The sequence below is a fragment of the Nuphar pumila genome, chromosome 4 (assembly GCF_984573655.1).
Source record: "Nuphar pumila chromosome 4, dmNupPumi1.hap1.1, whole genome shotgun sequence".
In the NCBI taxonomy this organism is placed as follows: domain Eukaryota; kingdom Viridiplantae; phylum Streptophyta; class Magnoliopsida; order Nymphaeales; family Nymphaeaceae; genus Nuphar; species Nuphar pumila.
This window is the reverse complement of record NC_143252.1, coordinates 1919154-1937201: the sequence shown is the minus strand read 5'-3', so window position 1 is coordinate 1937201 and position 18048 is coordinate 1919154. Positions and strand designations below refer to the sequence as shown.

The 18048-nt window shown below is 38.9% G+C and overlaps 1 protein-coding gene across 1 annotated transcript; it reads left to right on the top strand.

Annotated features, from left to right (window-relative positions):
• The first annotated feature begins 254 nt into the window (after positions 1 to 254).
• Positions 255 to 17556, top strand: LOC149839032 (T-complex protein 1 subunit epsilon). The gene is made up of 9 exons (XM_090002235.1): positions 255 to 707; positions 1679 to 1997; positions 2550 to 2898; positions 3184 to 3316; positions 3459 to 3511; positions 15207 to 15309; positions 15814 to 15980; positions 16911 to 17024; positions 17149 to 17556. The coding sequence occupies exons 1-9, from the start codon at positions 509 to 511 to the stop codon at positions 17317 to 17319; spliced, it is 1608 nt and encodes a 535-aa protein (XP_089858361.1). The 5' UTR covers positions 255 to 508; the 3' UTR covers positions 17320 to 17556.
• The last annotated feature ends 492 nt before the right edge of the window (positions 17557 to 18048 follow it).

Below are 18048 nucleotides of genomic sequence, written 5' to 3'. Positions count from 1 at the left end.
TTCATTCCATCGGACCTTTACACAGATGTTGGCTTAATCTAATCCATTTATAATCCCTACATGACTGCATCTGCATAAAAAATGAATGACTCCAAGCAATCTTAACGGATCTAGTATCATTGTAGAAAATACAGATCCAGACACAACCCTACTTTATTGTACCTCATTTATATCCGGATCAGATCCATAATTCGATCTGCATCGGACCCGTTTGTGCCCCTCGTGAATAAATGCCCCCACTGGTCCAGAACTTCACCTCATTCATTTCTGGAAGAAGCTAAAAGGCTAAAACCCTTAACCCTCTCTCTCTCTCTCTCTCTCTCTCGTCTTCATTGGATCAAAAGAGAAGCCCTAACCCTAACCTCAACCCCTTTCTCTATGGTTTTCCTTCTCCTCCATGTGAGTTGAACCAGAGGAGAATTCTTAACCCTTTCCCTGGGAGACACGTTCATTTGCATTGAGAGAGAAGTTAAGCCCTAATTCCTATCTGTAAGGAGGAGGAGGAGAGATGGCTCTGGCTTTCGACGAGTTTGGGAGGCCGTTCCTGATCATCAAAGACCAGGATCAGAAGAACCGGTTGAGGGGCCTCGAGGCTCAGAAAGCAAACATTGCTGCAGGCAAGGCGGTCGCCCGCATCCTCCGGACGTCGCTCGGCCCCAAGGGGATGGACAAAATGCTCCAGTCCCCCGACGGAGACGTTACCATCAGTAATGCTTCCCTCCCTCTTCCATGTCTCCTTTTGATCTCCTTCTCTTCCATCGCTGCCTTTTGATATTTCTCTTTGTTTTATTTTCTAAGTTCTCGGTTTTCTTTGCTTGTTCGTCAATTAGGGCCTTACTTTCTGATTCCCTCTCTAGAAATGTATCGTTTTTAGTGGTTCCGTACTTTGTTTAGGTGCCACATTTTTACTGGTTATAAGAGCGTGGAAACGAATGCTTGCCTTTTTGTTATTACCCTTTTAAGTTTTAACTGAATAAGATGATCATCTAAACATTGGATGGCGGGTTATCATAAAAAAACACACAAAGATGGAACTTTTGGCTCATTTACTATGGTATTTTACATAATGGTATTTTAATATCTTGCATATTTCCAACTTATGTAAAACATTTAGAGATTGCTATCACAAAACCTCATTCCCCTCCTTTTTCTTAAAATGAAATCTACCTATTTATGCTTGAAATCAATTTGTGGTTGCTTTCTTGGATTTGTGCATGCACCTGGCACCATAGTGTAACAAATGAGTGCAAGAAGCATTATGCAAACCAAGAAGCAAATGTTCAAGAATGCTTGTGTGTGTAAAGCGTGAAGCACTTAGGAAGATAACAGAAGCGAGTAGAAATTGACATAAAAAAATAGATAAACCCTGTGTTTTTTACTTAAATGCACCTTTCAATTGAAACCTTGTGCTTAAAAATTCCCATCATATATGCAAGTTTTATATTAAAATCACGATTTCAAAAAGAAAGTACAACTATTTTAACATGAAAGTGAAATTCCAACATAAGAAGTTCGATTTAGTATATAGAAAATCAAGCTTTCCATTATCTGAAAGCGAGTTTCTCATATAGAATTTCAAAATCATTAAACAAGTGGGGTTTCACGCTTCCGAAGTGAGCTTCCTATCAATGTTCTCTCTTCAACTGGCAGTCTTACTATCAATGTTTGTTGATGGCAGCAAACGATGGGGCAACAATCTTAGAGCAGATGGATGTTGACAACCAAATAGCTAAGCTAATGGTCGAATTGTCAAGGAGTCAAGATTACGAGATCGGTGATGGAACCACTGGTGTGGTTGTAATGGCAGGTGCGCTTCTGGAGCAAGCTGAACGGCTGTTAGATCATGGTATTCATCCTATAAGGATAGCAGAGGGATTCGAGATGGCTTCCAGAATCGCTGTGGAGCATTTGGAGCATATTTCTCATAAGTTTGATTTCAGCTTGTCGAACATTGAACCATTGGTTCAGCCTTGCATGACTACTCTATCTTCAAAGATGTGAGTTTAATTCTTCATTGATCTCAGATGGTTGTTTGTTGATTTTTTCAAAATGTTGACCTCGTAGTTTTCAAAACAAAATCCACAGTTCTTCTATAAGAATTTTTTCATGTTGCCATTCGAAAGTTTGTCACAAGTGTGTGCTTGCCATTTTCGAGATTGTTTTCTGTTGGATGTGTCAACTTTTTATTGTATCTGAATCATGTCACCTTTTTTGCTCACAAAATTCTCACTTTTCTCTACCCAAATTGCATATTTCTCTATTCTTTGTTTGTTGCTACCCGCTAGGCAATTCTACATGCCTCTCTGTAACGTGTGCATGATTATTTTTCCATTCTTGTCTATAAGAGTGTTGGTCAGTGTATGAGTTAAAGACCAACGGGTACATATAAGCTAGAGTTTGTATATGTCCATGTTCTTGTCCTGCCTGCAACTGTGCATATGCATGTATATTGTGTGTGTGTGTGTGTGTGCTTTTCTAATTAGTCTAAAGTTATGTGTTTGCATCTATTCACCATGGGGAGGTGTTATTTGACATGTTTGCATTGGCAGAGTTAATCGGTGCAAGCGTTCACTAGCTGAGATTGCTGTGAAAGCAGTACTTGCTGTTGCAGATTTAGAAAGGAAGGATGTCAATCTGGATTTGATCAAAGTTGAGGGAAAAGTTGGGGGGAAATTAGAGGATACAGAGCTTATTTTTGGCATAACTGTTGACAAGGACATGAGCCATCCCCAGATGCCTAAGAGGATAGAAAATGCTAAAATTGCTATTTTAACTTGCCCCTTCGAGCCACCAAAGCCAAAGACTAAGCATAAGGTGGACATTGACACTGTTGAAAAGTTCCAAGCCTTGCGGAAACAGGAGCAGCAATATTTCGATGAGATGGTTCAGAAATGCAAAGTAAGTTGAGTTATGCCTGGTTCCATTATTTCTGGTTGTCTCATATTTCAGTGTTGCCCTGTTGTGGCATCAGGGATTCCTTGTTGAATGCCAACGGTGCTTCCCATATTATGATCCTATTGAAAGATATTTGTTGCAAAGGGTATATGTTTTATATCAAACCAGTCTGTGGAGATCAGTGCTGTGCAGACTATAAATCTGCTTCAGACGATTTCTTGTGCATGTTAGCTTTTCTGGCAAATGATTGGATAACAATCTTCTTGTGGTTTGATTTGGTAACTGCAGGATGTGGGTGCTACTCTGGTTATATGTCAGTGGGGTTTTGATGATGAAGCAAATCATTTGTTGATGCATCGTGGACTGCCTGCAGTCAGATGGGTTGGTGGTGTGGAATTGGAGTTGATTGCAATTGCTACAGGTATATTAGTTCCAGATATATACATACTTATATGCATACATATATATGTATGTATTTATGTATATGTATGTATTCCTTTGGTAGTTACATGCTTTTGCTATTTAAAGAATCTACTGGAATGGTCATAATGACATCTGTTTAGGTGGAAGGATTGTGCCAAGGTTTCAAGAACTGACACCAGAGAAGCTAGGAAAGGTACTTCTCTGCCAGTTTGTATTGTCTGATATTCACAATGGCTCTGCTGCAACTAGGTCAAATTTTCTGCAAGTATATCAAAATGATCTAACTCTATCTTCTTCACTTAAGCTGATCTGTTATGACAAGAGGGTGATGTGCACCCCTGCACAATGTCTCATTTCACGTATATTATGATCTGATTACTTGCATCCTTTGTTTGCCAACACTGTCAAGAGTGTTTATTTGCCATAGATATTAATTAATGTATCATTGGTTGAATTTCTGATGTCTTTAAATCATTTCTTCTCTTTCTTCTTTTCTTGATAAACAGATGTTGCTCTTTTCATGGAAGAATAACATCTCCTAAGTTGGTGGTGATGATTATATGTGACATAAATTACTTAGTGTGTGAATGATTTGGTTGAGTACTACAAGCTGTTTTGGTCTCCAATTTGTAACAGCCAGGTGCATGTCTAGAAGTCGACAGAAGGAATACTGGGCAATATCACATAGATATGCACATGGTATGGGGCACGACATGGACACACTTGGTATGAACAACAAAATAAACAATCAAGACCATAGAAGGAAATAAATAACATTGACACATTGTTGACCATGTATGGGATAGGTTTGACTCTGTCCATGAAGTATTGTAGTGCACCTAATGACGTGTTCGGTATTGTGTTGACACCAATGGAAAATTCATATCTTACCATATAATACGCTATAATAAATTGTAGTGTTGCTAGTCCATGTGATATGATATACCTTGCTCCCCCGAGTTAGAGAATAGGGTCTATTACACTACATCCACGATACATGCCGTAATGTAAGATATGAGGTTTTTATTTATTTATTTTAATTTTAAGTAATTTCTTTTAGATCCTTTTTCACTTTTAATGAAACTTCTTTAAGGCCTTGTTCGGATCTATTTTTATTTATTGTTTACATGCATAAATTAAAGCACATTTTATAAAGAATCTTGCCTTTACTTTTAATTAAGTGAATAATTGGATCACCATCTTTTTAAATTAGAATGAAGAAGAAAAGGTGAAAGATTGTTTATCTTAACCCACTTCTTTTAGTGGAAAAATGGTGGAAATGCACTCTTATTTGAGCAAACTGCAAAAGCCCTCTTCCTTGCACACGGATCGGCCTCCAAATCGCTGTCACTACTTCTAGGTAGTGTGGATACCAAATGAGGAAGTTGGCCCTCAAGAGGTCTCTAAACCCCCCCAAAAAATGATATGGCCATTTTTAAAGTGTGTTGAATGTGTATATTACGATACGGTATGATACATGGTTGTAGCTTTCGATACACCCGATATAGATACAATATACACTCGTATCGTGATATGAGTGCATATCGTATCAATTTTTTCCATGGTTACGATACATACTGTATCGTAAAATACAACATTTTGTAAGATAATTCCCCTCACAACCTTTATGAAGTGGTCATTGTCATGCATCAAGTTTTGGCCACTTTGAATCAACCATTGTAGATTTGGTAGGATGCAAGTGTGCACCTCATGGTTGTCGTGTATATTGCCTAATGCACCCTTGGGAGTCCTTTTCTTGACTCGTCTCACAGTTGTACTTGGTTGATAGAGTTCCCTTTCCACTCCTTTAGTTAGTACCCATTCTTTGTACTCAAATCAATCACATAGTTGCACCCACATAAAGTAGATTGTGCTAGGTTGCATCTCTTGGAAGATCTTGTGGCTGAGTATGAGAGCACTTATTAACATCTTGCCCGGTACCCGGTCCAAATATCCCAGATCTTATATTGTAATATCATGCCCATAAGATACGGGATTAGGAGAAGGGAACCCATACTCTTGAGAGCACTTCAATGCTCTTATGTGAGCTGATGTAAACCAGATTTTTATCATAATTGAGGTTCCTATGAAACCCATGCCATTCAACTTTAATTCACCCATGCAAGTCTACCCATAAATTTGGAATTTGCAAGTTCGGTTGGTGAAGGTTGGGCACTACCCGGTCATTAGACCCTTCACCTCTCCAATAGCATTGGTTCAAGCATTTTCCTTCTGGGTGGAACACTTCAATTTGATCTATCCTAAACACCATTAGCTTAATCACCTTTGGCTGAAGCTTCTTGAGTGAATTGGCATCCCATTCATTCGATTTGAATATTTGGGCTATGAGCACAATCAGACGCCGATAGTCTTTATGCGCATGCACCGAATTTTGTTGGGTGCTAGTGTGCATATCTTGGATATAGTATATACCACTTAGTGTGGACCTTACCATCAACTTATTAGCTTTATAAATTCTGGCCACCTCTGAATTTGGATGGAGTAGCACCCCTTTCATCAGCCTACCCAAGTCATCTCTAATGCACCCACGACTATTAAGTTGTTGCCCACCTTTGGGACAAGATTGGTCTTAGTGTCCCATGCTTTCTCGAAGTCCTTAGTCATAGCCAGTGTTATCAAAAACGCGCCTTGAGGCGCAAAAGGCGCGCCTCGCTTTGAGGCGCGGCTTTCTGTGCCTCAAGGCGCAAAAAAAATAAAAAAAAAATTACAAGATTTCTGAGGCATAATCTTCTTGAAACTGATTATGGCCCCTAGGGATTTGCATTTCTTTAGTTTTTATGAGTAATTATTGGTACTGTTCTTGTAAATGAAATGTTGGCTGCTTCGTTTATGAGTAGGGGATCTATCATGCTCCATTGGAATTAATTTCTTTTCATAGAGCCCAACAACTGACATTGATTTTGATTTACAGTAGTTTGAATTATTTCTTATGAACCCAGCAGTTGACGATGATTTTGATTTCAACAGCTTGAACTATTTGCAGTTGAATTTTTTGTATTATTTATTTTATAAATCCTAGCATGTTAACGTTAATGTTGTTAAATTTACATCTTGATTCTTATTCAGTTGGAATTTCTTTTCATAAAACCCAACATCTTAGTGCTAATGCTGTTTGTATTTTTTTTTCATACAGTTTGGATGGCTTGTCAAAAAACCCAGTAGTTAGCGTTAATGCTAGTTTTGATATCAGCAGCTTGATGTCCTTTGTAAAACTGAATATATATATATATATACAGTAGTTTTATCTTTATTTTATTTGTGGGTGTTGGTTTTAATCATAACACAATATATAGATGTCTGCTATAAAAGTTATGTTGCTAGAATTTCTGTTGATAAATTCATTATGATAAAGTGTATCTCTGCTGGAATTTCTGTGGATATAAATCCCTATGGTTAACATGATTGTTGCTGGGATTTTAGTTGAGAAAATCTCTACTGTCAACGTGTGTTTCTGTTGAGATTTGCCTTGAAAAAGTCTCTATTGTTTAAAGTATATTTCTGTTGAGATTTTTTGTTGAGAAATCCCTGCTATAACATAAATTACTGCTGAGATTTTTGGTTGAGAAAATCCCTATAGTCAATGTGAAATTCTGTGAGATTTATGTCGAGAAAACCTTAATCTCATGTATTTCCAGTTATTTCAGTTATGTAATCAGTTTTGTAGAATAATCTCATATATTTTAACTTTTTTTGGTTAATCTCATATATTTTCTAGTTATGTAATCAGTTTTTAGTTACCTTTATATGTTAATCTCATATTTTTTAATACTTATTTGAGATTTTCTATTTCTTATTGGTTGTTATTTCATCAATAAAGCATTTCTTTATTTATTTGTTTTTTTAGATATTTTTTTATAATTTTTTTAAAGTTTTCAAAAAAAAACTTGAGGCTTACGCCTCGCCTCGGTTTTTGGTGGAGCACCTCGCTACGCCTCAACGCTTTTCACAACACTGGTCATAGCTATTTTGAGAGCCATTTCTTCTTTGATGGATCTAATTAGCATCCGATCTAGAATTGGTTAATCAACCCATGAACTGATAAACTTGGACTCTTGTAAGAACACCACACATATCATCTCATTCTTGGGTGTGTCGGCAAAGAAGTAGGGCCTTACACTCATTGAAATGGTTCCGGGCATGGAGCTGATCATATGGTCGTGTGACCTGGCTGGAGCCTTTAGGCCCACTAAAAATGTTCTCTAAGCTGCTCAAAGTCACAACCATAACTGGTTGGGCTGAGCCACTCATAACTGGACTCATCTCACTCATACTAGGTTCACCCTATTGAGCCATATGCAATGTCTTGCATCTAGCCTCTTGTAATGCCTTGAGTGCCTGCTCAGCCTCATTTGTATCCCATACCTTAGGGCATTGGGCCCTTAAATTGACCTTGTGTGGCCCAACTTGGAAGCTCATTTCGATATTATGAATATCCCACTTGATCTTGCCGATGTCCCACCATTCAACCATTTCAAGCACAATCTCAACTCCTTTATGGAGAGGAGATACGAGTCAACCTTGGGCTTAGCATTTGACAACACGAGTGGATTACGTTGGCACTCCTCCAAACATGGGAGTGGGTTAACATCACACACTATCACTTCATACCCCAGCTGGTCCTTGATTTGAAACTCAATTTGGTTGACTAAGTCACCTTGAGCGAAATTAGGTGTGGAAACCGCATCTATCAACACACCCATATTAGCACTACTCAAGTGACCTTCAATTCCCATAGGAAGAGGTCCCTTAATCCCTGATATTGAATGTTAATTGGCTTCAATAGCTGACCCCATAGCTATCTCAAATTCCCTCTCACTTTAGTCTTGGGACTTGTGATTCTTCACTGTCAACAGGTGTATCATCCACAATCATACACATGTTCAATCCCTTGTGTTCGTAGTTTGGGTGCCCTTTTTCCTTATATTGATAGCTTAGGCCTTTGGCCCTTCTATCATCCATCTGAGAATGAGTGAGAGTCTCCACTTTGGGCTTAGACTCTCTATCCTTACTGATTTGCTTTGCCAAGTTTGAAATTTTTTGCCTTTCTTTGAAATCTGGGTTTTTGCTTTGCTTCAAGCTAGTCTCTGTTAGACATGGCCAATATCGTGCATTTGTATTTGTATTTAAGTTTGGATCCGGATCCGGATCCAAACTACTGGTAACATGTCCAGCCAATATTGGGGCATACTTGTAAATACTTGTAACCTATTGGAGTTACTTGTAAAGTACCATGTATTAGGTTTTGTTTTATAAACTAAAGGAAGAGATCACGATTTTTCCAATTTGGAAAAACGTGAGCAGTTGCAGCCCCATTATCTTTCTTCTCTGCAGTTTCTTGTTTATCGTTCTAGAGAATTCTAACATGGTATCAGAGCAGCTCTGATCCGAGGGCTGAAGGTTTTTCCAAGAGGTGCGTCTCTAAGAGATCTTATTTCCCTCCTTATTTCTTTTCTACCTGTTCACTGTTTTGCGTCTTCCCCTTTCTAAATATCTTCTTTTATTCCCATTCTCCTATTTCTTTCTCCAAATTACTCCCTTCTGATTTGCGTTAAATTTATTCCCTAATCTTCATTTCTCTGAAACTGGATTGGGTCTGTTTTTCAAACCAGTTTCACGGTAACCATTATCTCCCTCAAACCAGTTGGGTCTGGGACAAACTTGTTTCACGATCCACGATTCCTTTGTTTCCTGAAACTGATTTGGGTTTACGTCAAATCAGTTTCACGAAAACCTTTTCTTTCAGTTTCACGATTCCATATCGAGTTTAGATTTGCTTTTCTTCCCTAATCCTCGATTTATGCTGCTGCTTGCATTCGTTACTGCTGTGTGCAATCATAAAAAAAAATAAAATAAAAAATTGAAATCAGATTACATCTGTACACCAGGCCTGTGATTTCTCATTCACGTTAAGTACTCGAGCTTTCTCGAGTAAAAAAAAGAAGGAGACGAGTCTTATTCTATTGCATCGTGATTGCACACGCCAAAAATTTTATTCATGGATTCTCCTTGTCAGTCATTTCTCTCATCTAATTTTCTTGGTCAACTTATTTATGAAAAACTTACCAATTCGAATTTCCTGATCCGGAAAAGACAAATTTTTCCCTTTATTAAAAGTCAAGGTCTCTCTGGACATCTCACTGGATCAATCCCAGTCCCTCCAAAATTTATTAAACAAGGAACTAAGGATGGAAATGAGGCTGATTCTATACAACAAATTCAAATCCCCAGTACGAGATTTGGATGAAGCGTGATCAGGCTGCAGTTGCCTTTATTATCTCTACTATCTGATGCGGGGCAGGCGGTACCAGTACCAGTACCATGTGACCCTGGCACGGCCAGGGGACCCGACCCACCAGTTGGAATGGACGATCGGACCCAGCAGCAGGGTCCGACCCCAGGTGAGTTGACTCGATGCAGGAAGATAACGCGCACCTACTCCAGAAAAGGGAAGACCCGGCTCAGCACCGATCCAGTCCCGAATGGAAGCCTTCTCGGGTCCGGACCCGGATCCAGTGACCATCTTTAAAAAGCACGACTTAGGGCTGCGTGAGGCAGTCTTTGGAGAATCACTACAGTTTATTCTTTCTTTTCTCAGCAGCCTTGTTTTCCTTTTCCCTTTCATTCGTTCTTTTTCCATTACAGTTCGTTGTTTGCATTCTTTATTCAACTTGTTTATCAGCAATCTGCCAGAGACATTGAGTATTTAATAAAATCAGTTTCAACTCACCATTTGGGTGAGATTTATTGCTTTTAAGCCTGTTCAGCATCCGATTATACACAGTCGTGCCTGACCAGCCTTCATCAAGGTTACGCAGGAACTGGAGTGCGCATCGACAAGCTGTGTCTTCAATGCTCTTGTCACAGCCCTTTGAAGGCTGCATCACTATCTCTCAAGAAGTATTGGTGGGGATTCCCGACGAATGCTCAGCAATAGAATTGTGGGACAGACTAGTGAAGACGTACTCTCATATATCAAAGGCTAGAATTTCTTTTCTTCAACGTGAATTTCAACTTCTGACTAAGGGCTCCATGTCTGTCATGGAGTACTTGAACAATGTTAATACTATCAGTGACCAACTTGCCGTTGTAGGGTATGAAGTGACAGATAAAGACAAGGTCAAGCAAACCTTGAATGGATTGGGACCGAAATTTCATGTTCTCTCGACTTCACTGCTATGTCTACCTGATCTACCATCATTTGAGGACTTGCAAGCAAAATTACTTCAATATGAGATGACTCTGAAGGGGATGTCACATGAAACTGGTGGACAGGTTCTTGCTACTGGTGTTTCTTTTAGTCAGGGACGTGGTGATAATAATTTTGGTGGTGGCAGAGGACGAGGACGAGGTACTCCAGGGGGGCGTGGGCTATTGCCTACTCCGAATGCTTCACCTCTTTATAATATGAAAAACGTACCCACATGTTATATTTACAACAAGCGAGGCCATATAAAAGTCAATTGTTGGCACAATCCGCAGAACAAAGGAAAGTTTGAAAAGGGTGAGAGCTCGTCAGGACGCAAGAATAATTCTTCAAAGTTTGGTGGAGATGTGAAAGAGCTTCTCTTGGCAATGTTGTCCGAACTTGATCTGAAACGCGATGATAAAGGAGTATGGTATATTGATTCTGGGGCAGCTACTCATGTCACAAGTAATGCGGTTAAATTCTCTACTTTAACTCCCTATTTTGGAAAAAGTAGCATAGTCACTGGAGATGGGTCACACCATCCCATCACACACATTGGAAATGTTTTTATTCCCTTGCCTAAATCTCCACTTCATCTTTCCAATGTTCTTCATGCCCCAGATATTACAAAAAATATTGTTTCCGTTTCTGAGCTTGTTGATCATACCAATTCTTCCATTGAATTTACTCTGTCTTCTATTTATGTCAAGAATCTACAAACGAAGGAGACATTCGCTAGAGGGGAACGCCGGGGAAATATGTATGTCTTCCAGGAGGATCCTTCTACTTGTGTTCAACCTACCTTGAAGTCCTCTCCTCAGTCTATGTCATCAAAGAATGTTCATGTGTTCAGTTTGCAATCTTCGAATAAATGTAATAAGCCTTATTTTTGGCATTCACGTCTTGGTCATTGTGGTCAAGTCTTTGTTGAGCGATTAGTATCCGATGGTCTTATTCTTGAATCTAGCTTGACTCCTAGTTCAATTAATAAAATGTGTTCAAGTTGTCAAATGTGTAAGAGTCATGTTTTTCCTTTCCATTCAATAAATGAGAGAGCTTCAAGGCCGTTTGAAATCGTCTGTTCTGATGTGTGGAGACCAGCCCCTAATCCCTCTAACTCTGGCAACAAATATTATGTTATCTTCATCGATAATTTCTCCCGTTTTACTTGGATATATTTCATGAAGAATAAATTGAAAGTTTTCTCTATTTTTCGTTGCTTTCATGCATTTGTCAAAACTCATTTTTCTTGTAATATTTTACATTTCCAATGTGATGGTGGGGGAAATACTCTAGGGATTTTATCAATTATCTCCAAGATAGTGGGATAAATCGTACAATATCTTGTCCGCATACGCCCCAATTGAATGGAGTTGCAGAACGGAAACACCGTCACATTGTGGAGAGTGCTATGAGCATGATGCACGGATGTCGTACTCCCATAGGACTCTAGACAGAGGCCTTTCACTATGTTGTTTACATTATTAATTGCCTGCCCATGAAGCTTTTAGAAAATAAATCCTTTTATTTCGTCCCGTTTGGGAAACATCCTGATTGTGATGAACTAAAAAATTTTGGCTGCACGTGTTATGTTCATATTGACTCTTCTCTGCGAAATAAGTTTCAAGTTAAGGCATCAAAGTGCAAATTTGTCGGATATGCAGATCATCACAAAGGGTACAGGTGTTATGATCTTGACAGTAGACGAAACAAGATATCTAGGAATGTAGTTTTTGATGAAAGTGATTTTGGAGATGGAGAACATGTTTCTGCCCAAACCAATATGAGTGCGCTATTTTATGATTCATGGCTCAGTGCAGAGCTTTTTCCTGAAACAAACAATGAGTGCTCTTCCTCCTGCAATCAAGGAATATCCTGTCAAGATGGAAACAGTGGCATACAGGAACTTGAAATAGAACATCCTCCAGAGATTAACAAGTTTGCTGGACAAGTTTATAGGAGAAGAGAAAGGGACTCACTCTTGACTCCGGATGGTATTGAACAAGAAGCTCTTACGCTTCATTCATCCAATGACGTTACTTCTCCAGTACCAATCAATAGCACTTCCAATCAGGCGATCTGAAAGAGCTCGGCATCCCATTGAAAGATGGGTCAGTTATGAGAACTTTTAGTTATTTTTATCACAGATTGAGAAAGAGACTGAGCCTAGACATTTTCATCAAGCCATTAACTCCAAAAAATGGATTCAAGCCATGAATAAAGAGATGGAAGCCTTGTACCAGTGTCAAACATGGACAGTTGTTCCTCGACCCTCAGATAAAAATGTTGTTGGGTCACGATTGGTCTACAAAATCAAATACAAACCAGATGGGAGTGTTGAACGATACAAAGCTTGTCTCGTAGCAAAGGGATTCACCCAAGAGTTTGGACAGGACTATGATGAAACTTTTAGTCCAGTTTTGAAAATGGGCACAATCCATATAGTTCTTTCATTGGCTGTAGATTATGGTTGGAGAATAAGTCAGCTAGATGTGAAGAATGCTTTCCTTCATGGGGATTTGAAGGAAGAAGTATACATGGAACAACTGCCAGGATATACAGAAGGAGATTCAAAGGAATATGTATGCAGACTAAATCGAGCACTCTATGGACTGAAACAAACGTCTCGATCTTGGTTTGAGAGCTTCTCCTTAGAAATTCAAAGACATGGTTTTTATCGATCACAATGGGACCATTCTCTCTTTATTCTTCAAGGTAAGGAGTTTACTACCTTCTTGTTGATATATGTTGATGATATAATTATTACAGGAAACAGTGAGAACCATGTTCAAGAAACTAAAGATCTTCTGAGTCAAAGGTTCAAAATGAAAGACCTTGGAAATCTTCGGTACTTTCTTGGAGTAGAGGTGGATAATCAAGAAAATAAACTTACTTTGACTCAACATAAATACACTCCGGATCTGTTAGAAAAGGGTGGGATGAAAGATTGCAAGCCTCTTGCTACGCCTAGTGTAATTAACCAGAAACTAAGTGTATGAGACAGAAACTTGTATCATGATCTCACCAAATATCGGAGTCTAGTGGGAATGCTTCAATATCTCACCTTTACCAGGCCCGATATCACATATTCAGTCAATCAAGTTTCTCAATTCATGCATGAGCCAAGGATGGGGCACATGGATGCAGTAAAAAGGATACTGCGGTACTTGAAGAGTACTGTTGGAGATGGACTTTTGTATACCAGAAGCAAATCCGTGAATAATGCTCATGACATCATTGCTTATTCAGATGCAGACTGATGATCGAAAGTCAGGATATGGGGTTTTCATTGGTGCCAATCTTGTTTCCTGGAGTAGTAAAAAACAGAAGGCAGTTGCTAGATCTAGCACGGAAGCCGAATACAGGGCGATGGCTGCTGCTACGGCAGAAGTAACATGGACTAGACATTTGTTAACAGAATTAAAGTAACTGATTGCTAGTTGCTTCCTTCTTTGTGACAACCAAAGTGCTATTCAAATATCTCTTAATCCTAGAAGACCAAGTGGCTGATTTGTTCACTAAGGGACTCACAAAGTGTCATTTTTGGTTCCTAAAGAGCAAGGTGTCCATGATTCGAAATCATGCACAACTTGAGGGGGACTGTTAGACATGGCCAATATCGTGCATTTGTATTTGTATTTAAGTTTGGATCCGGATGTGGATCCAAACTACTTGTAACATGTCCAGCCAATATTGGGGCATACTTGTAAATACTTGTAACCTATTAGAGTTACTTGTAAAGTACCATGTATTAGGTTTTGTTTTATAAACTAAAGGAAGAGATCACGATTTTTCCAATTTGGAAAAACGTGAGCAGTTGCAGCCCCATTATCTTTCTTCTCTGCAGTTTCTTGTTCATCGTTCTAGAGAATTCTAACAGTCATCTAATTTCTTCCTTGCTTCCACTAGCTTAGCCACTTCGTCGCCCTATTTGGGATATGTGAGCCCTGTGATTGAGTCAAATTACTTAACCATTGGCCTATAATGAACCATCTTCCTGAGGGTTGTCAAGGATGTTCCACTAGAATGATTCTTCTCCAAAAGTGGATGCTTCTCTTCTAATAGCTGCTTTGAAGAGCTTGAAGTCTTTCCATTTATGATGCTTCCATGTAGAGGTAGTGCATTTCCAGCCAATGAGAGATCTCTTGCATTTGCTCTGAAAGCCATTTGGTCTTGCTTAGAACTTTCGTGAATTAGCTCTTCAATCATTGGCTGTGGCTGTATTTGATTTGCACAGACTTGCAACACCCATTTGACTTTGAACATGGTAAGTGAATCTTTTTTCTTTGTATTCTATTTTTTTCATTTTAATGACGTAGAAGCATCATACCCACAGATATGAGTGTTAACATCTAACTATTGGAATCCAAGAATCTCTAACATTTTCACTTCAAACTAGTGCATATTATGCAACAATAGGCAATTTTATGTATGTTGGTTTTTCCTGCACTTTGTTGATGCATATTGTCATTGTTGAAAATGTAACGTCAATGGGGCATCTTGGAATACATTATTCTGTGCCAAACCGTGAATCCTGATTCATTTCTAATGTTTGCATAAAGACACCATTTTGGTTGCCTTTTCCCCTGCAACACGGATGCTGTTGCAATGTTATGGTTCTGATTTGCTTCTTTAATTCTTGTTCCATCTTGAGAAACGCATCCTTCATTGAATTGTACAGGCTGGATTAGTTCGAGAAAAATCATTTGGGACTACAAAGGATAGAATGCTTTACATTGAGCAGTGTGCAAACTCAAGGGCTGTCACAATCTTTATTCGTGGTGGTAGGTTACCTTGTCTCTAGCTTCATGTCCATTCTTGAGCCATGGATAATATCTTATGATGCACGTTAAAGGACTATGTAATTTGTGTTTACAACTATCCCCCTAATGATATTTATTCTTTATGCCCATCTTGCAATGGTTAACTAGTCTAGACGTTTATTAGTGTTAATCTTGTATCCTGTTTCTATTGTACCTTGTTGTGAGGTACAAATATAGACATGATGCAAGGATGCCATGTAGGCATTCTCATAGTGCTATTATTTAGATGTTTTTGGTTTTGCATCTCTAGTATTATTGACTGTTTTTGCCGACTTGAATATATTTTCCACACCGTGGCTGCTTTTATCTGTATGAACTGAAATTGTCATGTGAATTATATGGTATTTGGAGAAGGTATCTTTTGCTTTCTCCAAGTCTCAAAAATTTTAGTCATGCCTTAGTGGATACTCAAGATTTTATCAATCTGCCTACTGATGCAAGGAATTGTGTTGATTGGTGATTCAGGTAACAAAATGATCATAGAGGAGACCAAACGTAGTATTCATGATGCCCTTTGTGTTGCAAGGAATTTGATCCGTAATAACTCGATTGTGTATGGAGGTGGATCTGCTGAAATATCTTGCTCAGTTGCTGTGGAGGCAGCAGCTGATAAAAATCCCGGAGTTGAGCAGGTAAAAGTCATTGTCATTCCCTTCCATAGTAAAGATAAGCTGCAAACACTCTTTGGTTTCATGATAAACTTCTAACTGATACTTTGTAACAGCTCCATTTACTCTGTACCTAGTCATGTATTGTTATGAGAACTGTATTAGCACTTATTTGGATTTCTGATGTATTCAAGCTGCATTCAAGATGTATGGGCCATATGGCATTAGCATGCACGAGCACTGTTGTGTACACATAAGCCAAGCCTCACTTGAACACTATGTTCAAGCTGTGCTTGGTCAAGATTGAGCTTGGCTTGTTTAACCTCAAGCTGAGCCATGTCTAAAAGGGAAAAAAAGTTGTTTTGTACTTTCTGAAAAGAATCTTTTATATGCCCCATAGGCATAAGTTCTATGGTGATGCACAACTTTTAAACATTGGCAGTTGCCTTTTTGCTTAATAAAGTTAGCATGACCTCCATCATGGGCTTTCTTTAGCATTTTGTTGTATTTACTGTTTGCTTTTGTGGGATTGCCTATGTTGTCTATAGCTCCTTGCTGCCATTTCTTTCTTTGAGCGTAAGACTGTTTGCATAACATGTGGATATGCCCACATATCTTATTGCCTAATGTGTGAATGTCCACTAACACCCCCGTTAGTCACCCCTTTACGCCTGTCCTTGGTGGCTTACAGTACAATATGTTGCACAAAACCTGCCACTGGTGTGTGTGTGTGTTTTGAAAAGAGAAAATAGGGGTGGTGGGATTGTAACCTGGCACATCAATTCATCATGGGTGAAGGCTAAATTCATAACTGTTGGGCTCAACCCGTTATTAAATGAGTGAGGTCAAGCTGAGCTTTTAGCCATCCAAGTCTGTGATTTAAACAAGCTCGAGCTTTTTTGCCTAAACCTAGTGTTCCTGCAGTTGTTAATATTGAACATTTCTTCTTCCCAGTATGCCATCAGGGCTTTTGCCGATGCATTAGACTCCATCCCAATGGCATTGGCAGAAAACAGTGGCTTGAAGCCAATTGACACATTGACTGCTGTCAAGTCTCAGCAAATTAAGGTATGTTCTTCCATCTACCTTATGTATTGGTTCAAATGTTTTATTCTGATGTGTGCTAGCAAAATTTCTTTGAAGCTTCCAAGATTCTGTCATTGAGTTGATTGATTGTGCCATACTTTTATAGGAGAACAATTCGCACTATGGAATAGATTGCAATGATGTTGGAACAAATGACATGCGTGAACAGAATGTGTTTGAGACACTGATTGGGAAACAGCAACAGATACTTTTGGCAACGCAGGTGGTCAAGATGATACTGAAGATTGATGATGTCATCAGTCCATCTGACTATTGATCTATTGTTTTTGTTGAGTACTTGCTGAACTTCTGAGAGCCTGGTATTTTGATGCCACTTAGAACATATAACATGTTTGAGTTCATTGTTTGTCGTTTGAACAGATCTACACCTCCGTCCCACTTTTTCACACCTGTGTCTGTATTTTGCTTTGGCCTTCTATTGGAGGGTGTTATCTTAAGAGTTCAAGATGGTTATGGAAATCATATTTTGTTAAGTAATTCTTGGTATGCTGTATTTTTAATTGTCAATATCTGGTCAAGCTTGAGGCTTGCCAGCCCATTGACTGAGGAAGGCTTCTGGTTTTCAAGTAAAGCAGCACTATCAAATGATAAAACTTTTTGCTGACCTTTGGTAATGCCAATCCAGCTTAAAATGATTATAGATGTGCGTGTAGGCCTCTCGTTTCTGCATGGCTGGCCTTACCACCCCAAACTGGAGAATGTCTGCCCTTACTTGCCTTACCTTATGTAGTTATTTCAATTGTTGGGACATTCTTGGAGTATTATTCTCTCTCTCTCTCTCTCGCTCGCGCTCTCGTGGGGTAAAATATTTAAGTACACGCTGGCATATTATGTCGAGAAAACTTTAAACCAGCCTTAACGAACTCATGCACAAAAGTTGGTCTCAACTTTTTTAAACGGTTAAATTTAAGGCTAGGCTTGAGAGGCTTCATGAGCCAGGCTAAAGCTATGTATTTGCATGGAAAATTTCTTTTCACACTTTTTT

Bases quoted from the DNA above. Each gene is read 5' to 3' on its own strand.
- LOC149839032 (XM_090002235.1), top strand. From the start codon at position 509: ATGGCTCTGGCTTTCGACGAGTTTGGGAGGCCGTTCCTGATCATCAAA. The intron at 1,998-2,549 runs GTGAGTTTAATT...TTGCATTGGCAG, and splicing joins ACTACTCTATCTTCAAAGAT to AGTTAATCGGTGCAAGCGTT. The intron at 2,899-3,183 runs GTAAGTTGAGTT...TGGTAACTGCAG, and splicing joins AGATGGTTCAGAAATGCAAA to GATGTGGGTGCTACTCTGGT.